Below are 26,504 nucleotides of genomic sequence, written 5' to 3' on the forward strand. Positions count from 1 at the left end.
GTACTCCTCCTCCCTATGGAACCACAGGCCAAGATAAACTCTTTCTTCCAAAAGTCACATTTGGTTATGGTGTTTTATTACAGCAACAAAAAGTAACTAATACATCTTTTAATCACAAAAATGGCAAATACTGACCTTGGGAAGTGTATTAATTACTCATCTCAGTACTGTAACAAAATACCCGAGAAAAGCAACTTCAAGAAGGAAAGGATTATCTTGGCTCACAGTTTGATGGGGAAGGTACAGTGGCAGGAATATGAGGCAGTTGGTCATGCTGCATCCACAGCAATAAAGTAGAGAGACAGGAAACCTAAAGCCCCACCTGCTTTTCATTTTTCTATTCAGTCCAAGACTCCAGCCCATGGAATGATAACCCCCACACTCATGTCCAGTCTTCCTTTCTTAAACTTCTTTACAAACATTCTTACAGACATGAACAGAAGTGTGTATATGAGGTGAGTCTAGATCTAACATGTAGACAATCAAGGGTAGCTTGCTGCAGCAGCAATTTCTGCTGTATTCATCAACACTGCCTGTGGCTGCATGTCGTCGTCTACAGACTCCTCTTCACACAAGCTCATGGGATGTGCTGCTTTTCTAACCTGGCACTCAGTGACCTGATCCCTTCATAGCCTCAAATCATAGTGTTTGCTTCCAGAGTCACCTCGTCCTTGGTTCTGGGCCCTGAATACTGATGCTTTTGTAGCAACTGCATTAATTCTGACCTTATCTATACTGATGAATTATCATGTCTCTGACCACTATTTCTAAATAATGGCTCTGGCTCCGAGGATCATAAAAGAAGAGACTATTTTGTCATTGCTATTTTGATATCAAAGATGCAACCAGGACTGGGAATTGTGGTGATATTGTGTTCCCCAAAATATTGTGCACCCTAATAAACTTATCTAGAGTCAGAGAACAGAACAGCCACTAGATATAGAGGTCAGAAAATGGTGGCACACTCGCCTTTAATCCTAGCCTTCCAGAGGCAGAGATCCAGATGGATCTCTGTGAGTTCAAAGCCACACTGGAAACAGCCAGGCATGGTGACTCATGCCTTTAATCCCAGGAAGTGATGGCAGAATGCAGAAAGGTATTTATGGCGTGAGGATGAGGAACTAGAGCCTGGTGAAGCTTTTAGGCTTTTGAACAGCACAGTTCAGCTGAGATCCATTTGGATGAGGACTCAGGGGCTTCCAGTCTGAGGAAACAGGATCAGCTGAGGAATTGGCAAGATGAGGTAGCTGTGGCTTGTTCTGCTTCTCTGATCTTCCAGCATTCACTCCAATACCTGGCTTCAGGTTTGTTTTTATTAATAAGACCTTTTAAGATTCATGCTACAGGGAATGTACATAAAATAAACTGAATGGCACAGTTTCTGTCCTGTACAGTATTATAACATCAATTGCACAGAATTACATTATCACCATGCAAGGGCCCTCCCACTGTTAATAGGAAGCCCAGCTGAGACCAGATTCTAAGATTTCAAAATTCTTTACAGGCTAGAGTTGTAGCAGGTCAGCATCAGGGGCTTGCTATATCCAAATCTGAGCCAAGCTCTTGAACAAGGCACCCACATGTAGTAGTTAGTCATAGCTAACATTTTAAAGGTTGCTTACCAGCCATACTGGCCATACTTATTCTATGGTTGCATGGGTTAGAGCTGCAGGCTGCAGGAATATATCATAAGAACTCAGCTGGTAATGGCAAAGTCACTACCCGGAGGAATCAGGGAATTCCTCCAGAGGAAGCCAAATCCCAAGGAGTTTTTGGTGTTACTTGGCTTGTTATATATCAGCTGTATTCTGTTATGAAAATCATGTGTGCCTTCATAGTTTTCCCATTTGACTTTTCCCTAAGAAGGGCTAATGGTGTGGACTGATCACTTTCTGGACATACACATTCCAGGTATTTGGAGAACAGCCTCAGGAAAGGCTTTCTCTGGAATCAGATATCTCCCTTGGCCACTTTCAAGGACTAGCAGTAATAACAGTCCACATGCAAGTCTCCTGATTTAAGACAAATTCCACAAGGAGACACCACCTAGGTCAGGTGGATGTTCAGTAATAGCTTTATACAATTTAGCTTGGACCCTCCTTTCTTACAGCCTTACTAACTTTATAGACCTCTAACTCCTTATCTAACCATTTCTAGAAATATTTGGATAACCTTCTGCGCTGACAGCTATGCTCCGCCAGAACCCCAGTTCAAGCCTCCCTGTAATTATCATCATTGGCAGCATCCGGCCAGGTCCATCCCCAGATGGAGGAAAGTACCTTATCAGAGATACCTCCGTACTTTCTAAAAACAGACTTAAGCATCCGGGCTACCTGTTTGAGAAGGCCTGGCGGATGTGCCAATTAAGCTTAACTTCCTCCTTTCCCAAACCTTACCTCTAGTTCCAGATCTCACTTTAACTATCACCAAAGGCATCTAGCTGTACACAGGTTGCCTAGCGACTGAGCACATGTTCCCCCACCCTGCAGATAAACGGCAGATAGCTTGGACAGATAGGAGCCACAGGAAAAAAGAAGACAGTTTTATTTTCTCCCATTGACCTAGCAACTTATAGATTCTTAACATTTTCTACCAATCATGTTTAAGATTATAGTTGAGCACATAAGAGCCCTCTTCTTAGATATTACCTGAATTTAGCCTTTGGTTAATTCATTTCCCCATTGGTCACTTCCCTTTGGGGTTGCAAATGATAATTAACGGTTATTGCCTCCCTATGTGATTCTTATCACCCCTCCGTTTGACCCTGGAAGCCTGGCTTTGCACTGCCAAGGGAATACTGCTTGTAAGTGTATATATACCGGGACTCCCAGGGCACAGGAGGACAGAGAAGAGAAAAGAGTATGGAAGAACTAGATGGGTAAGAATTTGCGAGGAGCAAACTGAGATGGGGAAGAACAAGTTGAGGAAGAACGAAATGAGGAGAGAGAAGGAGATGGGAGAAAAGATGTTATGGGAAGGAACAAGATGGATGAGAACCTAGAACTAGACGAAGGAATTAAGATAGAACCTAGAGGGGACTGCAGACAAGTGTAGAGAGAAATCAGGCTAAAAATGAGCTAAATATGAGAGAATATAAGCTTGTAACTGACACAGAATAATAAAGTACATGGACTAAGGAGTTTCGTGTACATAGATTCATTTCTTCTCATCAAAGATTAATTATCAGCTGGTTGTAGATTCTTCCCGGACCCTGGGAGGGGACTATTGAGGGGCTGGACCCCCATAGTCCTCGATAGGTTAGATGATAGAATGTTTCCACTATTGCCCTAAGTTCTAGAAAGTAGACCTGGAAATTGTAATATTGGGTCTAAGACATATGTGATGTTTTTCCATGGAGGATTAAAGGGTGTTACTAAACTGGTCCACAATCTAATGAGTAGTCTATTCTTAAAATATATTTCCATGGTAAGGAGCTAGGATCCCTGGGAAGATAATGTGCTTTGTATGATGGTGGAGGTTGTGAGCAACACAGGACTATATGATATGGGTGGACAAAGCCTTCGGGGGAATTCCTGGAGCCTTATAATAGAATCTCAGTTATAGGGTGTGCTGGCGAGGTGTATGTGAAGACGAACTGGAAATGAATAGCACATAAAGGAGGATGAGGAGCAGGACAAGGTTCATGGTGGAGACCGTAGCTCACAGCTGTTAACTTCTACTTGAGGTGAGGAAGATAGCTCAAATCGAACAGTCCCTTAATCCCTAACAACTCCATGCAAGCAAGGGCCAGGAGAGAGTTTAATGGTTCATCACTCTATTGCACTACCAGGGACATGAGGAGGCCGACTAGCTGGTGATGGAATATCTTCAACAGAGCAGACTAAAGACCAGGAGCTGCAAGTGGGGATTGAAGGTGGAAACGATGCTAAAGGCTGGTGTAGTTGGGAATTCTGGAATGATAGTCAGCTAAAAAGCACAGTTCAAAGAGATGAAAAAAATGTTCTGTATCTTCTCTACACATAAAGGGAGAGGCAGGACCAGAGCCCTAGGGTTGTGTCTCCTATGTGACTACTGGTGCTTGTAGATATTCATGTGGGAGGAAGGCTAAAAGTCCCACAGACTTGTCTGTCTACACAAGCTCTGGGCAGAAGTATGGAGTCAGGAAAAGTTTTCTAAGTTACAGGCATTTTCCTTCCTTCCTTCCTTCCTTCCTTCCTTCCTTCCTTCCTTCCAATCATTCTTTTTTTTTTTTTTTTTAAGCAAATAGCCTTCAAATGTTTTGTTCTCCATGATATAACTAACGTCAGTAAAGGTCAGTAGTGGTGTAGTGATGAGGTATCAGAAGACAGGGTAGCTTATGGATGGATATGTTGTCTGCCTAGCCCAAAGTCCCTCTCTGCCCTGAGCTCACAGGAGCAATCCAGACAGGTAGATGGAACGGTTGGTATTGAGTGTGTCTTCTAATGAGAACTCATAATAGGAGCAGTTCCCATCTAGTAGTTAGGTCTGCAAATTCTAGGGTAATCCTAAAGAAGCCATGGGCAAGACTTTCTTGTCTCTAGAGAGAGAATATATCCCTCTGTTATTCTTCTTGGGGCCGTGATGTGTACATGTGACGCTAGAGTCATTGCAGCCAGCTTGTCACCACAAAGACTTGTATCGCATGAAGATGGTGTCTCTTAACTAGGCCACATAGTTGACAAATTAACCAACTGGCATGACCCCACCATAGACTTTATCATGTCATACTCATTCATTCAGACATGTAGTATCTATCAAATGAACAACAATAAGCTCTAAGCCTTGCTCAAGGCACCTGAGACATTCTAAAGGACATACTTGTAATGTCTAAAGGACAAACACCTTATGAATGTTCCAAATTTGCTTACTGTTTTAGACTTTATGAGTCAAATTTTTTGTTGCCTGCAGTCAGAGTTTACTAACTTACACCCTGCTGACTGCATATTGGCTTTACAGGTAGCTGAAACACAGCTACAATTACATAGTATACAATAATTGAAAGGACCCTTTCTGATCTTTCTCTTTCTCTCATGCATTGACATTTCGGAACATCACCTCACCCACAAGTAAACCACTGTCTCCTGTCATGTCTTCACAATGTTGCCTATTTCTAGTTTACTTTTTAATTCTTTGGCACCTTCTCATCCTAGGATGATTCTCCTTACTCTCAGATTACTTTTTTTTTTTTTGTTTTTTTGTTTTTTTGTTTTTTCAAGACAGAGTTTCTCTGTGTAGCTTTGCGCCTTTCCTGGAACTCACTCTGTAGACCAGGCTGGCCTCGAACTCACAAAGATCCGCCTGCCTCTGCCTCCCAAGTGCTGGGATTAAAGGCGTGCGCCACCACCACCCGGCTTAAGGGAAAGATCAGATTACTTTTAATTAATTTAACATTAAATTTTGAAGGTCCTTGGTTTTTTTCTTTTTTTTAAATCAAGGCCTTCATTTATTTGTGTTTTCTCAGAGAACTACCATCCATTTACCAGGACTTTTCAACTGTGATGGTTAATTATCACCATCAGCTTGACTGGATATAGAATCACCTGGGAGACACACCTCTGGATGGGTTTGTGCAAATATTCCCAGGGATGTTTAACTGGGCAGGGAAGACCCACCCTGAATGGTGGCTCCAGTCTACAAACCAGGTTCCAGACTGAATGAAAAGGAGCAAAGGAGAAAGCCAGATGAGCGGCAGTGTTAATCTCTCTCTGCTCCCTGACTGCAGACACAATGTGACCGGGCACCACATGTTTCTGCCACCACAGCCACTCTTGCTGCCGTGTCTTCCCCGCCATGATGGTATGTCACCTCAAGCCGCAAACCAAAATAAATGTTTTCTGAAGTGGATTTCGCCAAATATTTCATTATAGCAATGATAAAAGTAAATAATCATGAATATATATATATATACTCCAAACCACATCTAGCCCAGGTCTCCCTCTGTAGCTTAGGGTCTGTCTGACAGCCGGCTGGATATCTTGGTCAACAAAGCCAATCACCATGATATTGTATGTTTTCAATTGCCTTCTCTGGGTTCCCAGCTCCATGAATGGTCCCTGTCCCTGTCCACCTGGTTACCTAAGCCCCTTTACTCTTCTCCCTTCACACTCCCCAACATTGAAGTGTTCAAGGGTTCTTCTGACCTCATCTCCTAGAACTTTCTGACCTGATGCCTCCCTTGTGCCTAGGACTTTTACTCCAGGCACCCAGTCTCATGCCCTCTGGATCCCAGTGACTATGGCTGGCTGGTCTCCCTGACTCCTGTCTTGAACTATCTCCTAGTCACCCACCCTCTCCTGCAGGATGAATGATGAGGCCATGACTCTGATATTCAGAGAAGCTCTCCTAAAGCTCTGCAAATGCCCTTAGGGAAACAGGCATGGAAAGGGCACAGTGCTCCAGCTTATGCAACCTGCCTGACTCCTCACCAGGTAGACAGGATGTTCATTCCTACTTCATTTTCTCACCATGGTGCTTCTGCTGGTGCTGGGCCTTCATCTATGGACACCCTCATCCCTTCCCATCTTCTCTAGGACAATTCCTGCCCATCCCTCAGCATCCCCAAGCACTCCTCCTTGCAAGGTGCCTTCCAAGAGTCCCCTGGTCTGTGTTAAAGTTCATTACTTCCCTCACTGTACCTGCCAAGCTGCTTGTGGGTTAGCCATGGAGCCTGCCCTGTCTTACTAGTATTTTTGATTCCTAGAATAATACCTGCATGCTGGGCACGGTGGCACATGCCTTTTATTCCAGCACTCGGGAGGCAGAGGCAGGCCGATCTCTGTGAGTTTGAGCCCAGGCTGGTCTTCAGAGTGAGTTTCAGGACAGCCAGGGCTACACAAAGAAACCCTGTCTGGAAACAAACAAACAAACAAACAAACAAACAAAATAATGCCTGCAACATGACAAGGTGGTCAACCAACCCATGATGAACCAAGTTCACTCACTGCTAATTTCTACTAAGAAATAATACTAATTCATTCATTCTTCTGGCTTGGGCAGGTTGTTTGTTTTTTTTTGTTTTTGTTTTTTTCTGAGAATTTGGTGTTGCCTAAGAGGAGATGTACTTATTTATTTATGTATGTGTGTGTGTGGTGGTGGTGGTGATGGTGGTGGTGGTGTGTGTATGCCACATGGGTACACATGCCTGCAGAGGCCAGAAGAGGGCATGGTTAATCTTCACAAAAAGCGAAGTCGGTAAATCAGTGGTATTTCCTTGAGCTGGAGTTAAGGCACTTGTGAGCACGTGGGAGCTGGGAACCAAACTCAGGTCCTCTAGAAGAGCGGTGTAGAGCCTTAACAACTCATTCTACCTCCCCAGCTCCAGCTTAAAGGAATATTTAATTACAATTCCTCTTTGTCTTCTTTATCATTGAAACTACTTCTCATGCATGTCAACTGAATACCTGTAACATTTTTATAGGCAGATTTTGTTTACAAGACCCTGATGAACAAATGTGAGCAAATTTGGTGTAAGAAGTCCTGAGCTGTCGCACTTGACTTTGTTGTGGCTACTGAAAGCACACACTCTATCTTCATTTTCACACAGTTACTACAGATCACAGCTTCCTGTAGATGCCATTTGTGGGTACAACAGCAGAGTAGCTAAAATGGGACAAACCCTGGTGTCTGGTAAAGGTTGTGAAAAGCATTGCCTATAAATGGAAGATTTTAAAAGTCCATGCACCTGGGACCAGATAAATAAAAGGATTCAGAAGGCCACAGCCAACTTTGTCTCCTCTAATACAGAGAAGAATTTTTATTTCCATTTTGAAAAGACGATGACCTTTTAATTTAAATATCAGGCTATAGGCAGGAGGAGGTGGTGGGGAATCATCCATTTTGAGAGCTCCTTCTGTGCATGTAACGGCACCTTCCAATGCAGTGGTTCTCGATCTGTGGGTCAAGACCCCAAAGGGGTCACATTTCAAACATCCTGCATATCAGATATTTACATTACGATTCATAACAGTAGCAAAATTACACTTATGAAATAGCAACAAAATAATTTTATGGTTGGGGGGTCACCACAACATTAGGAACTGAAGGTTGAGAGCCACCGTTGCAAAGGTTTGCTTACCTGAATAAGAACAACAAAACAAAACAAAATAAAGCAAAACAAAACAAAACAACAACAGAACCCTCAAACACACTCTGATGTACTTTACTATTATTTGCTGTGGAATGTTACCTTAAATTCTAGAATTTTCTGGAAAGCCACTTGATTCATAGCTCCCCACCCACACTACTCTTTCCTGGAAGCTGACACGTCCTCTGGACTTCCTCCTCCCCTCCATGTAGGATCCTTTGTCCCCAGGGATGACAGAACCTTCTGAGTGGGCTGTGGTAGTCCCAGTGATGTCATTGCAGGCTGCCACAGGAAGGGGCAGGCCCGTCTGACAATGCAGAGCACTACGATGGGGGAGCATGCAGAATTACAGAGCCGCTCATCTCAGGTGGGCTGGGGAGCAGACACAGACTAGACAGTTACAGTTAAACCCTCTCATGTCTTAGCTAAGAACATTTTAGATACTAAAATTAGAGTCTTTAGGATGGGAGAGCTGTTAGAATAATCTGTACCATGCCATTTATCTGGACTTCCCTGGATTTTAGCAGGTGTCTCTTGTTTGATGTTGTTCTTGCTGGCTGTATTTCTATTTTTGTCTATGTGATTACCTTTCCCCTCTCCTGGACAATACTTGATAATCATTCCTGTTACAAAAAGTTTTATATTGGGTTAGAACTTTCTTATTTAGACAAAAGAGGGAGATGTAGTGGATACCTGTTCTACCTACCTATGAACTTGAAGTACCTATCCCTGGGAGCTACCTTTAAGACCCCTGTGCGTGTGTGTGTGTGTGTGTGTGTGTGTGTGTGTGTTATATATGTGAGTGTGGATGCACACGAACATGTGTGTATGTATTGTAGAGAATACAGGAAAACCTTGGGTATCATTCTTAGGCATTATCTACCTTGTTTTGAGACAGGGTTCCTCACTGTCCCGGAACTCACCAAGAAGGCTAGACTGGCTAGCCATGGAGCCCCGGGAACCTGTCTGTCTCTGACTTCCCAATGCTGGGACCATAAGTATACACCACCATAACTTCCTGTCTGGAAGATCAGGTCCTCATGCTCACAAGGCAAGCACTTTTCTGACTGGGCCAACTCCACAGACTACTAGTCTGTTTTTAAATCGTTTACCCTGATGACTCAGACAATATCTGAAAGTTAAGGAACTAATGTCCATATATAGAAAATACCAGGTACAAGTTTACCTATTTAAGCAGCAGGCAGTAACATTTTATGGACCAAAGAGAAGTATAAGTAAGGAGGGCTAGTGTTCCCAGGGTTCCCAGGTCAACTGATGTCATGCGAATGTGTAGATGGGTCCCTGTGTTCCTATTTATTGCTCTTACAGTCAGCATCCACCAACCATCAACTATGTGCCAGCACTGTTGGGGGCACTTGGGGTACATCTCTGAAGAAAAAAAAGATGCCGTATCCTGTCTCAAGGTACTCACTGTCAGTGAGGAGTGGTAGCCAAGCCAAAGTTAACCTGATGAGCAAACAATTTATAGAACCTGCCAGAAGGTGGCGAGAGAAAAAGAAAGAAGGAAAACTGCTGAGTGAGATAAGGGGACTACGAACTTGGGGAAAGGGTGTGATTTTTCACTTGGTGGTCCTGGAGTAAGCTTTATTGAAAAGATGACACCGAGCCACGACTTGAATGAGAAGCTAGCATGGATATCTAAAGGAATATGGTTCCAGAAGGGAGGGTGGCCAGTGGAACCTCAAAGGCTAGCAAGCTTATCTAAATGGGGTCCAGGGCAGGGATCTAGTGGTGGGTATTTAGGGTGATGAATGTCAGGGGTCAGGGGGTAGATTGGGCATCCTTCCGGGCTGGATAGGTAGTTAGAATTCCCCTGAGTGAAGCAAGGAGCCATCACGGACCCTGAGCAGTAAGTGTCGTGTCTGATTTCCAAAGATCACTGAGGCGAACACAGAGCTGAGGACTTAGTCAATTTAAAGAATGGAAGGCTTGTGAATTAGATCCCAAGTAACTCTAAAGTAGCATAGTGGGGGGCCAGCTGTTAGAATGGGGTACCCATGCCTGTCACTTCAGCCATCTGATAGCTTCATCTAGGCCTCTTACGAAAATGTCACAGGTTCTCCAGGCTTGCTTCATCCAAAAGTCACATCCCCTTCCTCACTTTATCTTCTCGCCTTACTGCCTGGCTTCCGGCAGACTGCTTATTGTACGATGTGACTATGAACCCAGAGGAGGTGAGGTTTTGCCTTCGCTGGTGGCGCTGCAGGCCACGCTCAGACACACACCCAAATGCTCATCAGCTGAATGAGTGAAGGAGTGAACCTAGGAAAACCATTTAACTAAACTTCAGTCGGTTTACATTCAATTCTCACTTGAAATAATAAGCCATGAAACAGGGAATAAATAAAGAAAGATGTCTAACTGTAGATTATTTTCCACTTCTGGTTAGCTTAGCAGGCTTTCTACTTCTTTTTATTATTAATTTAATGCTCACATTTGAAGTTATGGATTTATTACATCATTTTAACAACTAGCTGTGGTTCCATATCGCCCTAATTTAGTCCTCTCTCCACTGCCACTTCTTGATCCTCTTGCCCCTTCCTGCTGCTGGTCTCCCTTTTTCTCCCGAATATTCCATTATTTGCTTCTGTGTCACATGGGTTCCATTGCCCCTTCACCCTCTGTCCTGCAGAAGAGCAGGCAGAACTAGACAGCACTCTGTTAGCTAACATAGGTCAGATCAAAACAGAAACCACAAGTGGCCTTTCATATGTGGAGCCTAGGTTCAAATATAAACATGCACACACACACACACACACACACACACACACACACACACACGTACTTGTTTTGTGCACACGTCATGAAACAAGTTGACTGATATTTACAGTGTTGCTGGGCCATGTTAAGGTTCCCAATGCATTCTTTACAAAATGATTACAGCCACACCCTAGAAAATTTGGAAAATGGGAAGGGAAAGACCTTACAATTATATAACCTCACTGCTGTATAAGTAACAGAATATAAAAGTCCCCTTTTATGTAGTTTCCAGTGTTTGTTTTGTGGACGGCCTTGTGCTAGCTAGGACTCTAAGATTTTGAAACTCTGAGCTGAAATTTGCTTGGAAGATGAATTATGTGATTCATTGGAAAACCAATAAAAAAGTATAAACTATTGAATAACCGAGCTCTTCACTTGTAGCCCATTTCATGAAATGATTTCCAGATACATTTGAGAGTTCTATTTTTTAAAACAGCACACATGAACTTGCGTGTGTGTGTGTGTGTGTGTGTGTGTGTGTGTGTGTGTGCATGCTTGTGCAAGATGGGAAGTATCTTGTGCTGTCAATCTCTGCCTCATCCCCTTGAGACAGGGTCCCTCCCTAAACTTAGAGCTTGCGCTCTTTTTCTGCTTTGGGTGGGCTGGCCAGCAAGCCCTGGTGATTCTACAGTTTCTCCCCTTCTGTCAGGGCTGGGGTTACAAGACCGCACCTAAATTTTTACATGGGTGCTGGGGATCTGAACTCAAGTCCTCACGCTTGCACAGCAAGAGCCCCCCCTCACCCCACTGAACCACCTCCCCCCAGCCCTTGAGATGTCCATCCTTCCTGATTCTCGGGCCTATTGACGATATGGCTGTTCTACAGCCATTTCCTCTGGACTGAAACACTCCCTCTAGCAAGGGAGCAGGGCATTCATGAGACTCAGAGGGTAAACACACTTCACATGTCTGGGAAAGATGAAATTCATGGCATTCCCAGGAGCCCCTCCTCAAGGTTACGGAAGCAGTAAACACCTAAGATTATAGAAAGAGGAAACAACTTCTGGGTGAGGAGACTGAACCCAGGAGAGCTGCCTGGAAGAGGCCTCTGAACTGTCCAGCGGCCTGAAAGTTCTCTAGACAGCTCCAGAGATGCAGATTTTGTGAATCATCACTCATGCTAGGCTGGGCTTTTTAGTGATACAACCGCCTTTGAGTCATCCCTCCTTCTGTAAGTGACCCCTCACCCACAGTCCTGTACAGAACTCCAAAAATCCCATGGGTTCACTAAGTTCAACTTGTAGTTACTATGGTCTGTTGTGGGTTCCCAGTCTGGGTGAGTAGACACGTGTGTGGTTTGTCTCACTAGTAAAAGTGTCGCAATAATCAGCTCTGGGTATAGAAAGGGCTTGAAACAATGTGAGACAGAGTGCTGGGGAGATGGTAATGAGGGCATGTTAACACTTCTTAAGGATTTTGTATATTTACCATGGTTTGAATTCATATCATCTCATGCAGTCAGTACCCCAACAACATCATCCACACTTTGAGATTAAAAGAATAGAGGCACGTAGGAGTTAAGACACTTAACTAAGGCCACAAACGTGTGGAGTTACAATTGTTTCTGAGGGTTATGGGTGAGTCAGGATCTTGCTATGAAGTCCTGACTGACCTTACAGTTGCATAGATGCTCTTGCCTCTGCCTCTGCCTCCCAAGTGCTTCTTATCATCACCATCATCATCATCATCATCATCATCATCATCATCATCATCATCGAGATAAGGTCTTATGTAGCTCAGGGTGGACTTTCACTAAGTTATATGGCAAAGCTGGCCTTGAACTCCTAATCTTCCTGTCTCTATCTCCCAAGTGCTGAGCTTATGGGTAGGCATTACCATGCCCAAGTGGAGTATTTGCATGTGTGCATGAATGAGAGCGTACATGTTTGTAGGTATGTATGCATATAGTCGGAATTTTAATATTCTCTCTCTCTCTCTCTCTCTCTCTCTCTCTCTCTCTCTCTCTCTCTCTCTCTCTCTCTCTGCCGGTCTGTCTCTTTCTGTCTCTCTTTCTCTCTACCATCACAGAGGTAATAACCATTTTGGAGTGTCTGTTCTCTGTCTGACATTCTTTGAAGCTAGGAGGCTCTGGCGGTGGCCCTCTGAAGCTCCTGCTGTCCTGGACTTTGTCGCCAGGGAGAAAATTTGGTCAACAAGCAGAAAGAGAAGACAATGATAACTGCCAAGAAGAAGCCAGAATAAAGTTCTTGTGCCCAGTGACAGAGGGCTAGACTGCTCCTTTCCACTAAGCCGATTAGTTACTGAGTGTGGGTCATATGCTAACCTCTATCTGCCCATGGAGACACAGCTGTGACCCCGGCATCCCTCACTCTCGACTCCTGACTGCTGATGTGGCCATGGCAGACCCTCATCCCCACAGCCTTCTGCCTCTTTCCTTACAAAGCACGATTTCTGCTTCAGCCATCTGCATGCAGCTCCTTTTACGGAGTCAGGAGCCACGTAGGCAATACTCCCCCTAATCTGGTTAGATGTCATAAAAATAATCAGTTGCTACAGTGAAAGTGTTCTCTGCTTCAGTGTGTCCCTGAGGTTTTACAGACGGAGAGAGACTCGAAGGCTGCAGGAGAGAAGGGTGCGGGGAGAGGCAGGAAGAACTGTCTAACTGCATCAGAACTGGCTTGGGCGGGGAGCACAGTATTTAAGCACTTGCTGCTCATTATCTGATGTGACACCTGCAGTCAGGCATCTGCGGCCTCTCCTCGGGAGTGAATGTGGAGAGGAGCTTGTGGTGAAGTGTGCTGATGAAGGTTAATACTAGGCAAGATTTGGAGACTAGAGAAAGTGTGCCTTTGGAAAAAAGTGACAAAATGAAGGATTCTTTAACCCTGGAGAGAAGATGTAATCTGCTCTTTAGCCTCCTTCAGGTGGAGAATGTACCTCACCTTAGGGCCTCAGGGCCTCAGGAAGCTCAGTACTTAGCCTAATTTGAATGATTACAGTGTCACATCCCTCCCGAGTCTCTTGTCACCAGGGCAGGGGGTATGGTGTGTGTGCCATTTTCTACTTGCATTTCAGGCTGGCAATTTGTGCAATGACGAAACAGTTCCACTGTACTGCTGTGAAGTCCCATAATGATAATGGATGAGGTGGCATGCCGGAGCGGAATGCTGGCTAGTTTTATGTCAACCTGACACAAGCTAAAGTCATCTGAGAGGAGGGAACCTCAACTGAGAAAATGCCTCCATAAGATCAGGCTATCGGCAAGCCTGTAGGCCATTTTCTTAGTGAGTGACTGATAGGGGAGGGTCTAGCCCATTGTGGGTGGTGCTATTCCTGGGCGGTTCTGTAAGAAAGCAGGCTGAGCAAGCCATGTGGAGCAAGCCAGTAAGCAGCACCCCTCCATGGCCTCTGCATCAGCTCCTCCCTCCAGGTTCCTGCCCTGCTTGAGTTCCTGTCCTGACTTCGTGGATGAAGAACAGCAATATGAAAGCATAAAGAATAAACCTTCTTCTCCTCAAGTTCCTTTGGTCATGGCGTTTGATCATAGCAATAGTAACCCTAACGAAGACAAGGAGTAAGGCCCGGTGTAGAAAACAGCTGAATCAGGTGCACCAGGACTCAGAAACACAAGCTGCCTTTACATACTGGAACCCACAAGGGCTTGGAGAAGAACCTCACCCCTCCCTAATCACAGTAAGTTGACTGCAGCACCCCACTCCTAGGAGCACTTGATTATTGGGGTGAATCCATGAAGACAAATATTTCATGATCTGACCCCTCCAATAACAGCAGCTGGAATGATGTACAGACCTGAGACAGACTACTAAAGAGCTGAACGAGACTGGAAGCAGCGGCGGCTGGCTGTCTCACATGCAACGCTTGGAGGGCAAGCGTCCTCAGAGTCAGAGGAAGCAAAGGGCTCTGAGCAAGCAGGCTCAACGTCACACACCAGAGCTCTTAGGGCACAGGAGCGAAGCCCTGGTACTGTGTGAACCACTGTGGCCGTTCTTATTTAAAGGGGATAATATAGTAAACAAAGACAAGGTGCACGGCACCAGACACCTGTGGACATGTCCATGGAGCAGTTCCATCTCTGTAAAGATCGTTTAACTCTCTCTTATGTATGGTTATAATCTTCCCATTTCAGATTTCTTCCTATTGTGGAGAGAGACTTCAAAGTTCCAAGAGAGAGAAAAAAAAAAACCTGCTAAGAAAATCCTATTCGGTTGTGGCTTTTTAATATTTATTTTGGGAAATCACAAAGCTCACACAGGCACGGGCAATTGTGGGAGGACCCACCCCCACTTTTTCCCCCAGGGTACTCTTGAATAGTGAGAAGTGAGAAATATTTAGATAGAAATATAGAGGGGAGAGAGACAGATAGAAACACAGGATAGCTTTGGCAGGGCTTGGGTCAAAACCCACCAGCCCCTTCTGTCTCTTCTAAGGGGCTATTTATAGAAATGCCAAGGGGTGGAGCAAAAGACCGCCCCCTAGCACAGCCAAGTGCAGACCCTTCTAAACACCTGGTAATCACGCAGGTGGTCAATCCATCCCCTTATAAAGCCCTGCTGTGTAAAGCAAGCTCAGATCTCACTAGGAAACCTTTGCAGACTCCCACAGCAATTGCAATTGCCCCGACACAGGGCCTCCATCTTTGTGTGTGTGTGTGTGTGTGTGTGTGTGTGTGTTCCTGGTTGACTTGGGTAGCACCATATGCTTTCTTCTCATCTAACATTGATGCTTTCAGTACCTTCCGCCATGTTCTCTTCCCTCCAGAACCAGCAGGTTTCAAGTGTTCAATCCTGATAAAGTGATGCAGACAGCAGAATGCAGAACCGGAAGTGAGCCTGTACGCCTCGCTGGGCCTGTGGACCACACACAGCCTCTTACCTTTATCATAGATTTCCTTTAAGACCCCTCGTTTGATCAGCTCCTCTCTGCTCTGCCTCATCGATATCTTCCTTTCCAGAGCTGCAAGCAAGAGACCAGAGAAGCAGGTGTGAATGGTAACAATTGTCTTCTTTCTCACCACGAAAGGACGCATCAATTAATAGATATTATGATCTAATGAAAGAGCCTATGAATTACGTTTTGCTGATGGTAAGCTAATGACACCAGTTAATATTTGAACACTCTGAAAAGACATTTAACCAGATTATTTTTAACTCTTCAAAATACTCTTTGAGTTATCTATAAGGCAGATTATTGAATTTGATGTATGACTTCTGACTCTGAGTTACGGTAGAGGATGCCTCAGCATGGAGAAGCTTCACCTTTTGTCAACCACATGGCTACTGGATAAAGGAACCAGGACCCTGAGCCTCTGGGACTCTACCTCTCAGTCAGAGGCATGTACCTGAGTATGGCTGCTGCTGTCAGACAGGCTGGGTGTTTCACCAGTCTGGCTCCCCACTGAGGGTCTCCTTGCTTTTCCAGTATAAAAATTAAATTGAGGTACGCATTTGGATATTTATCTCTTGAAAAGTACCCTGCACTGGCATTGCCCATAGGACCTCCAGGGACTATCTGGGGGTGGTGGGTAACCAGGGAAGATCTCTGGTTTACCTCCCCATGTGGGAGAAGCCACATGAGGAATGAACTTTTCCCAAGCCAGGTGTTCCTCCAGCTGAGCCACATGTGTGGTAGGCAGGGCTGGAGAGAGTTTTCCTATGGGAAGAGTGGGTGTAATGAAGACCAATGAAGGGGAAATAAACACAAAGCGCCCACAGGAGGCATGCTGGGAGCCTGTGGAGGGAAGGAAGTCCCTTCAGCACCTGCAAACTTCAGTCTCTGGTAAACAAGGTGTGTGTGGGTTATTTCAGTGGCTTATGTCAGCCTGAGCATTTCCACATCCTTCAGGAGCATAGCTATTTAGGGGTGACATGCTACTGATAGAACAGAGGAGCGAAGCCACACGCAGGTCAGTTACACATACACACAGATACACCTTAACAGAATTTAGAATAAGGATGAGTGGGCAAGAAGCAAAGCTTCCATGGGAGCCCAGGCATGGAGGACACCAGTCATAGCTCTTTGCTGCTCTGGGGAAACAGATGCCTCACCCCAGCTACTGTGATTTCACAAGTCCTCAGTAGGGCTGAGGCACCTAGATTTTGATAAAAAGTTCTCTGAATCGCTGTCAGGCACAGCTAGGCTCAAACTCTGATACTATAGTTTGGCAAAGCATTTCTTTCCTGTATAGAGTGCTCTGGTGTCAATCCTCAACACTATAAAGAAAACAATGTAGGTCCTACTACACACACACACACACACACACACACACACACACACACACACACACCCCTACACTCTAATGAGAAGCTATTCTTCCTCTTGGTCTACAGAGCTAGTTCTAGGACAAGGCTACACAAAGAAACTCTGTCTTGAAAAAACAAAAACAAAACAAAACAAAAAAAAAGTGCAAGGATTACAAGTGTGCACTACTGCTCCAGCCTTATGTAGGTTCTGGGGATTCCAATGAAAGTCCTTACGCTTGTGTGGCCAGTATATCACCGACTAAGCCATCTCCACCTCCTTGAGGGCACATTTCCTTGGGGTGGAACAGCACAGGAAGTGACGCCATCACTCTATTCTTAGTTGCTTCCTCTTTCTAAGGTGCTGTTTCCCTACTTTCTCTTTTCACTAGCTCTGCATAGCGCCTCTCCTCTTGCCCTACTGCCAGCCGTCCTTTCAAAGTGAGAGCTCAGCTTGCTCAAGGCCAAAGTCAAGCACATCGCCACTCCAGTGTGCAGGGAAGTGAGCTGTCTGGTGCAGAAGGACCCTTCCAGCTTTATGACCTGGTTTCTTACTCAACTATAAAATGGGCCTGTAGGATTAATGAAGGCTTCCCACTTCATCAAGCAAGGCTGTAGGTCAGCTCTCTTTACTGTGTAAACTTGGCTTTGAATGAGGTAAAGACAGGAAAAGGAGAGGAGAGAAATTATGAAAATTGAAAGACGAGGAGCCCGTCCCTGGAGAGGAACGGTGTAAAATACATTACACTCTTCCAAGGGACCGGGGCATGAGGCCGGAGGCCACGCTGTCTCTATGGATGGCTTGGCCTTTGGGAGGGAGGAAACAGAACTGAATAGAACAGAGCCAGCAAATCGAAATAAGATAAAAATCCATATAGTCAGCTTGCAGGCAACAACCTGCAAGCAGGTATCATTTCTACATCAAGGAAAAAAACGAGTCAGTAAGGACTTACATTAAAACAAGAAAACTTAAGGATGTAAGAATCATTCTTGTTAGAGCACAGGGCAGTGTAAGTCTGAGGGACCACACATGGAAGGCTTTAGTATAAACTTTCAAAAATTCTAAAATTAGATAGTGGGGCTAGAGAGATGGCTCAGTGGTTAAGAGTGCTCTGTAGGCCCCAGGTCAGCTCCTGGCACTCATGTTGGGTGACTCACAAGTGCCTGTAACTCCAGCTCCAAAGGATCTGATGCCCTCTTTTGGCCTCCATGGGCTGCTGTACACATAGTAGATAATATAGACATATATACATAAGTAAAAAGAAATCTTTAAAAACCTACCTAGATAGTGGTGATGGCAGTATGAATCTTTGCATTTATTTGGGAATTTTATTTTCATTTTGTTTGTTTGTTTGATTGATTGATTGATTGTGTGTGTGTACTGATATTTTATTTGTACACCCCAATAAAGCTTATCTCGGGATCAGAGGAAAAAGCCAGGCACTATAGTAAACATAGAGGTCAGGCAGTGGTAGCACACACCTTTAATCCTAGGATTCGGGAGGCAGAGAGCCATCTGGATCTCTGTGAGTTCAAGGCCACACTGGGAACAGAGCCACATGTGGTGGCACATGCCTTTAATTCCAGTGCTAGTTAACCATAGAGGTCTGGACAGACAGACAGGAAGTGATAGAGCTGGGTGGAAAGAGGAAGTGATATAGCTGGACAGAGAAAAGAAGTAAGAGGGCAGAGTACAGAAAGGCATTCAAGGCGTGAGTATACAGGAAGTAGCTCTCTTGGGCTGAGATTTTCCTAGTGGTAAGAATGCGGCTGGCTTCTTTCTGCTTCTCTGATCTTTCAGCTTTCACCCCGATATCTGGCTCCAGGTTTTTGTTTTTGTTTTTGTTTTTACTAATGAAACCATTTAGCGATTGTCGTATATGTGTATGTGTGTGTGTGTGTGTGTGTGTGTGTGTGTGTGTGTGTGTATGTGGAAACTTACGAGGATGGTAGGTGCCCTACTTTATCATTTTCTTCCTTATTCCCTTGAGGCAGAGCCTCTCCCTGAACCTGGAGCTAGGCTGGTAGCCAGCAAGCCCCAGAGACCTTTCTGTCCCTGCCTCCCACGATCCTGGGTTTACAAGTGCGCTCACAGGCATGCCTGGCTTTTTACATGAGTGCTGTGATCTAACTCAACTGCCCATGTTGGTACAGCAAGTGTTCTTACCCACTGTGGTGACTTGAGTGAATGGTCCCCATACATTCATATACTTGGACACTTGGTCCCCAGTTGGTGGGTCTGTCTGGGAAGGATTAGGAGGTGTGGCCTTGTTGGAGGAGGTGTGTCACTGGAGGAGGGCTTTGAGCTTTCCCACACCAATCCTAGTTACTTCTCTGTCTTCTTTGTGCTTGTGAGTCAGATAGGAGTTCTCAGCTACTGCTCCAGAGCCATGCTGCCCGTTGGCCACCATGCTCACTGCCATGATGGTCATCAACTTCAATCCTCTGGAATCCGGAGCCCTCAAATTAAATGCTTTCCTTTATAAGTTGCCTTTGTCATGGCATTTTGTCACAGCAGTAAAACATAACTAAGGCACCCAGTGAGAATTTTGAGTATTCTAAAAGCATGTAGTTGCATGTTTACAATGCTCTAAGTTTATGGTATATAAACGATACCCAGTTACAGTGTTAAGCTCACATTTCCTCATTTTATATATAAACATTGTTCTTAAAATCACCCATCAGCTCATTCTGTGCATTGTTCTGCATGTCTTATAATTTTTATTCCTGTCTTTCTACACTGGACTACTTCATTCATTTTTGGATGTTGTGTGTAACTTTTCATGGGACATAAATATGTACCATGGTTTCTTTTGTGAGTCTGTAACTAAAAGAAATTTGTTTCCATGGTTTTTCTTTTTTTTTTTTTTTGGATAAACCTGCTTCTGTGAGCCTTGTGTTTAGGTCCCCAGGAGAATTCTCCATCCCCAAAGGCTTTTCTCACTAGGAAGCTTGAGAAAACACCATTTCCGGGCAGGCTGTTTGTTATGCATTCTCAGTATTGATAACAGTTATGTTTCATGATTTTGGGGGATTGCTTTTTTGTTGAGACTAAAAAGAAGCAGCAAGTGTTGGTTTGGCCCAGGGCTGCAGGCCCTGCACTCTGGCAGACCCCTTTCCCCCTCTCCCTTCACAGCTGCTCTGACAGAAATGGCTGGCACCACAGGGTGGCTGTCTGTGAATCTGGACTCCTTGTTTACCACGTCCTCAGCTATCAGGGGTGATAGTCGGAAGCTGTATGTGACAGAAGCCTTCCCTCCAACCCCGGACTGGACTGCCAAGCCTCTTCTCCCTCCTCACTGCTGCCCTGCTGCTCTTCTCCCCTCCTCCCTGCTGCCTGGCCTGAGGCCTTTTGGGGGAGGGGGCAGTATTGATGCGGGAGAGTCATTTGGTCCTGCTAAGGGGATCAGAGTGGAGACCTGTTTAGATTTTGTTTCTCTAGGACAATCTCTCTCTGTTGAAGTCCCTGCTCAACTGTCTTTAAATTACATTCTGAAGGGAATAGACATTTAAGGGGAGAAGCAAGTGAGAAATGAAGAAGTGTTCAGCAGTCTCACAGACTCTTTCTCCTTAGGTTCCCTAAAACAGTCAACTTGCAATTCAAATCTGTAGCTTTGATCTTTTTAAATCTTACAGCTCCAGGGAAAGAAACATTAAAGCAAGAAATCTGTGAGTGACAGATAGAACCAAAGCTTCCAGAACCTTTAACATGCTTAAGCTCCCCGCCCAGCTTCACAGATGATGGGGAGAATTAATATGATCACAATAGCCATAGCCTAGGAAGACTCCAGACAACCCGTGCATTGAGATGAAGCACACCTATAAGCCCAGCACCCAGAAGGCAGGGGCAGGAGTTTGACGTCACCATAGGCATGCCAATCAGTCAGCGCAAGGCCCTGGGTTTAGTTTAATCTCCAGCATGGCAAATAAGACAGAAAAAGAAAAAGAGAAAACGGAACATGAGCATGTGGGTACATGACTGTGTTTTAGACAGCATGGTATGATAAACACATTCAATAGCCATTCGAGTCCAAAGGCAACAGGTACAAACACCAAATAACCTCTCTCTCACTAAATCAGATGTCCAAGGTAGTGCAAAGACCCAAACATTTTTGCCAAGAGCCCAATTATTACTAGGTAGAGAGGGTTACAATTGCTTGATTACCCAAGGAAGGCCTTACTGAATCATTCATTCAACATGTAAAGTGACACCTTTCTACTTGTCAGCGTGGGTGGGCCAAGGGATCCTCAGAAGGAACAGGCCTCGTGGGGAGCATTCTTCTCTTATAGGGGGATCATGAACTTCTCCACAGGCTCATGTGCTGACAGCTTGCTTCTGCAACACTGATCAAGTTGCTGGCATGTGATAAAACTTGTAGGGGGTGGAGCCTAGCTGGAGGAATTTGGGCGATTGGGGGGTGTACCTTTGACGGAGCCATTGGGATGTCAACACCCCTTCTTTGTATTTGTTTCTTAACCACCATGAGAAAGGCAGTTTTGAGATACTCCACATTGCCTGTGATAACTGTGATGCTCTGCTACAGTCCTGAATGGGCAAGCAATCATGAACTGAGAAATTCTGAATCTGGGGGCTGAAACAAATCTCGCCTGCTTTTTGGGTGATTTTCTGGAGTGTTTCATCACAGTAACAGAAAGCTAAATCCGTTTAGAAATCCCATATAGCGGATGAGGGCTAAGTGTTCTTGTCACATAATAAGCACAGGTTCTGGTGGCTGCTCTGTCACCGTGACCTTATAGGCCTTACCATAGTTTTACAATAGCAACTTCAGCAGAATTCCCAGTACACAGATACAGGGAGCCAATAATCCATTGTGGCAGTTTAAATAAGAATGCCCCCCACTCATAGGCTCATCTATTTGAATTCTTAGTCACCATGGAGTGGAACTGTTTGAAAGGATTAGAAGGATTAGGAGGTATGGCTTGTTGGAGGAAGTGTGTCACTGGGGGTGGCCTTTGGGGTTTCAAAAGTCCACAGTAGGTCCAGGTTCTTTCTTTGCCCTGCTGCCTGCAGATCAGGATGTAAAGCTCTCAGCTACTTCTCCACTGCCAGATCTGCGACCATGCTCCCTGCCCTGATGATAACGGACTCACCCTCTGAAACTGTAAGCAAGCCACCAATTAAATATGTTCTTTTATAAGGGCTGCCTTGGTTCTGGTGTCTCTTCACAGCAATAGAAAAGTGACTAAGACATCCATCCTTTTACTCTCTTTCTGTGTCTTTATAAAAAGTCACATGGTGTCATGATAGTTCTATGATTCAGCTAGCTTCAGGGATTTCCCATCAGGCTTGAATGGTCCTCACATAATGATAAAACTATCTAGATTGTTACCCTAAATACCAGAAAAACTAGCCTTGGCCTTGAGAAAGATTCCTTAAACCAGAGGCTATGGACACACCCAGGCAGAACAACAACCCTCTTCTCTCTCTTCCATTGTGAAGAAACATTCATACTCTGGATCTTCCTCTAATACAGGCTTCGGATTGATTGTCTAGGGTTCAACGCTTCTTTCTTTGAAATCTTAACTAGTCCCATGCCTGGATGGGCCATCTCTGGTGGGAACTCCCCTGTAACTATTGTTAGGGAACTTCAGAACAGGCTTGGTGGGATGGTGCCAGAGGCACATGAAGAAAACTCATTGTCAAGGTGTGACCCAACTACTATATTTGCATTCTTCTTCTCCCTCTTCTTCTCCCTCTTCTTCTTCTCCTCTTCTATTATTATTATTATTATTATTATTATTATTATTATTATTATTTTTAGTAGTAGTAGTAGTAGAGTAGTAGTAGTAGTAGTTGTTGCGTTGTAGCTAGCTGGGTCATTTCTTCATGGCCCACAAAGCCAGAGATGAGCCTGTTTATTTACTGTTTTTTTTTTTTTTTTTTTTTTTTTTTGTGGTGAGATTTAAATCATCCACACAGTCTAAAGTCTACTTTACAGAACAGTGTTGCCCACAGATACTCAACAAATGAATGTAAGCTTAGATATCAGTTACTCAACAGACACAAGCTTAGATAAAAAAGAATCAGAGAAAAATGGTACCTGTACTGAACATGTACAGACCCTTTCTCTCTCTATTTTGTTTGACAGATTTATTTATGTATGTGATAAATTTTAGTCATATTCACCTCCCATTCCCCTAACCAATGAAACTCTTCTTCCCAACATGCCCCACCCCTACTTTCATGACAGATCCCCCTTTCTGGCCTGGCCACCATTCACTAAACAGAACCCCATAACCACTGTTACAGATAGCATGTCCGTTGCAGTTGCTATTGTGTGTCATCTAGTAGGGGGTCAAGTGCTCAGCAATACACCCACACGTTCTATGAAAGTATGCCATTGAATATAAGAGACTAGATTTGGGCATCTTTGGGTCTTGGAACCATGCCCCACGGGTACCAAGAGTTGACTGTGACCACACAGAAGCAGGGCAAGCTCTTCATGTATGAGCCGAAAAGTCCTAATGATGAAAGTGACCAAGCATCTATTTCCATGTATTTCTGCTGCTGTGGTGGAAGCTTGAGTCAGCGGAGCTCTGTGCTGTGGTGAGAGCTCTTGCCTAGGAGCTCACCAATGCACTCAGCTCAGAGGCTTTCCCCAGTATGCAAGTAACCCAATACCACAGAGCATTTGCCCATTAACAATTATGGTTTTGTCATAACTAATACTGAGTATGTCAGTATGACAGTAATTCAGATAGTATCATTTCCTCTGGAGTGACAAGGTAGGAGACTAGATAATGCCACTAACAGGTCTGTTTCTCTCTTTGCTACAGGAAAAGGGCTTCCCTGCCAGGTCTCAGGAATGCATCTGTGGAAAGGGAAAGGGACATAGCTTCATTCTAAGTTGTAAGCCGTGTGGTTGAGAATATATTATTCATAGATTTTAAGTGTACTCACAAGTGGAACAAACCATCTGGAAAAGCATTTGGGAGCTTACTAGGCAAATGCAGTTGTGGGAGGCTATTGAAGCTCATTAGGGGTTATTCTTAGCTTTGCTACATATGAAAATGGCCCTTATATACATAGAACGCATTTCTTACTTTTTTAGAGATGCATGATGAGAGGTCTGTAATTTATATTTAAAAACTTCAGAAGGGGGCTGGGGAGATAACTTATTGGGTTATTGGCTAAGCAGGCATGAGGACCCAGGTTCAAATCTCCAGCACCCATGTAAAAAATATGAGCACCTGTGACCCCAGAGCTGTGAGGAATGAAGACAGGAGGGTTGCTGGAAGCCAGCCTAATTCAGTTCAGTGAGACACTCTGTCATAAGGGAATAAGCTAGAGAGTGCCAGAGAAGAGTACCCGGTGGCCTCCATATGCACACAGGGGTACAAACATCTGCATACATATGTGTGCATATACCGCAATGCACACACATAACACACACACACACACACACACACACACACACACACACACACACTACTTCAGAAAGCAAGCATTATATGCCATCAAAGTTTAGTAACTATTAGAAGGTAGTCATAAGATCCTCTCAACTTCTCATATTTGGCCAATTTCAAAGTAAGAAGTAAACACATAAGCAAATCTTTCAAGAAATGTTGAGTGAAGACAATGTAACAAAGAACACATGTATTACGAATCCATTTGTATGAAAGTCAAAAAGGCAGCAAAGGGTACAGGTTTGATTCGGCCACAGATCGAAGCTTGAGACTACATAGAAAAGCAAGGAAGTGCTTTACGTAAAAGTCAGGACAGTGGACACCACTCATGGGGAGGGAACTGAATATTAGAATGATGCATTGAAGGGCTTCCAAGTGCTGGCAGTATTTGACTTCTGAGACTTGCAACGTAGTTACATGGTGTTTGCTTTATAGCCATCTTAAGAATTACAAATGGGTGCTTCCCCAGGTTTTCTAATGTGTGTTTTATTTTCCCAAACAAAAACATTCAAAGGGTGCTCTTGCCAACTCTGCTTCTCTTTGTCACTTTGCAATAGTCTCCAAAGGGGAATAAAAAGCTCAGTCCACATGTGATGGAGTCACAGGTGTCCAGCAAACTGACTCTTGTCTATGGGAGGAGTGATAGTAAAGGAACAAAAGTCACGATGTGCCTTTTCTTGGTCATTCCCTCGAACAGGTCCAACAAAGTGTACAGAAGGGTTGCTCTTAATGTTAACTCAGTCTTTTCCAAGGCTCCAGGGAGTTCCATGGGGCCTGATGTGTAGGTTAAGAATTCAAGCAGAAAATTTCTGAATCTAAGTAATTTTATAGAAAGAAAGACTTTGAAAATTCAAAAAATAGAATGGACTATTCTTAGAGTCCATCATTAAAGGAAAAAATCAGCTGAGAGGGATATATACTTCCATGAGGAATGATCTGGTGAGAGCACCAGGGATGGTAACACCACAGTTTGCATCTCCTACTTTCCATCTTTAAGCTAACCAGCACAGAAGCTCCTCATCATCAGGATGAACATAGCTGTCTCTTCTGAGATCAATCAGATGCTGAATCATCATCATCATCATCATCATCATCATCATAAATCAGTCATCATTATCACCATCATCACCATCAGCCAGTCATCATCATCATCATCATCATCAATCAATCATCATCACCATCATTCAATAAATCACCATCATCACCATCACCACCAATCAGTCATCATCATCATCATCATCATGATCACCATCAGTCAACATCGTCATCACTGTCATTCAATAAATCATCATCATCATCACCATCACCACCAATCATTCATCATCATCATCATCATCATCACCATCACCACCAATCATTCATCATCATCATCATCTACTGGCTCCCTAGTATGGGAGCACAGTAGAACATGATGCTTTTTTCTTTTCTTTTTTTGGCAGTTTCATACATACACACAACCTATTGTGATTATACTCACACTGCCCTTATTACCCTCTGCTATCCTTCCCTCCTTTCTTCCCACCTAGTCCATGTGAGACTGAACCATTAGAAAAAACAACAGCCCCTCTTCCAGCAAATATCAGCAGTCACCATCCTTAGAAAGGGTTGGGGCCTCACGTGCACCCACCTCTGCCTGTGGTGGAAAGGTGAAGGGCCCAATCTCATGCAAATATCCATTGCTGCTGTGCACAGGGTGTGATTTAGTAAAACAGAGATCTGAAAACAAATGTACATGAAGCTCTATGGACCTCTGTAATGACAGACTTTTTCAGTGCATGTGAAGTGTTGACCCCTGCAGTAACAGCAGACATAGTGACTTGGTTTTAGACACAAGGCTGGCTGCTTTGGGACTGGCTTCTGGTGCTTGAGGGAGCGTGTGGGAATATCTAATTTTCCTTTGCGATTGTGCTCAAATCTACACCTCTCATTTCCACCTTGTTCTCTGCTGCCTCTAACATGCCCCCACCCCTGTGTGCCAGCCCAGGAAGAAAAACACATTATAGACTTAGGGC

At 44.3% G+C, this 26,504-nt stretch overlaps 1 protein-coding gene and 1 long non-coding RNA gene across 3 annotated transcripts in view; one reads left to right on the forward strand and one right to left on the reverse strand.

Moving 5' to 3' along the window:
- Positions 1 to 26,504, reverse strand: part of Phactr1 (phosphatase and actin regulator 1) — a 285,223-nt gene that overhangs the window by 95,038 nt on the left and 163,681 nt on the right. For both annotated transcript variants that reach the window (XM_059263123.1, XM_059263120.1), the window contains exon 3: positions 15,701 to 15,781. In XM_059263123.1, coding sequence (XP_059119106.1) covers positions 15,701 to 15,781 — 81 coding nt within the window. The remainder of the gene's footprint in view (positions 1 to 15,700; positions 15,782 to 26,504) is intronic.
- On the forward strand, positions 8,209 to 13,068 carry LOC131911183 (uncharacterized). Its single transcript, XR_009379290.1, has 2 exons — positions 8,209 to 8,432; positions 12,983 to 13,068. It is a non-coding gene; the product is annotated as an uncharacterized LOC131911183 (long non-coding RNA).

Source organism: Peromyscus eremicus, chromosome 5, assembly GCF_949786415.1.
Source record: "Peromyscus eremicus chromosome 5, PerEre_H2_v1, whole genome shotgun sequence".
Classification (NCBI taxonomy): Eukaryota; Metazoa; Chordata; class Mammalia; order Rodentia; family Cricetidae; genus Peromyscus; species Peromyscus eremicus.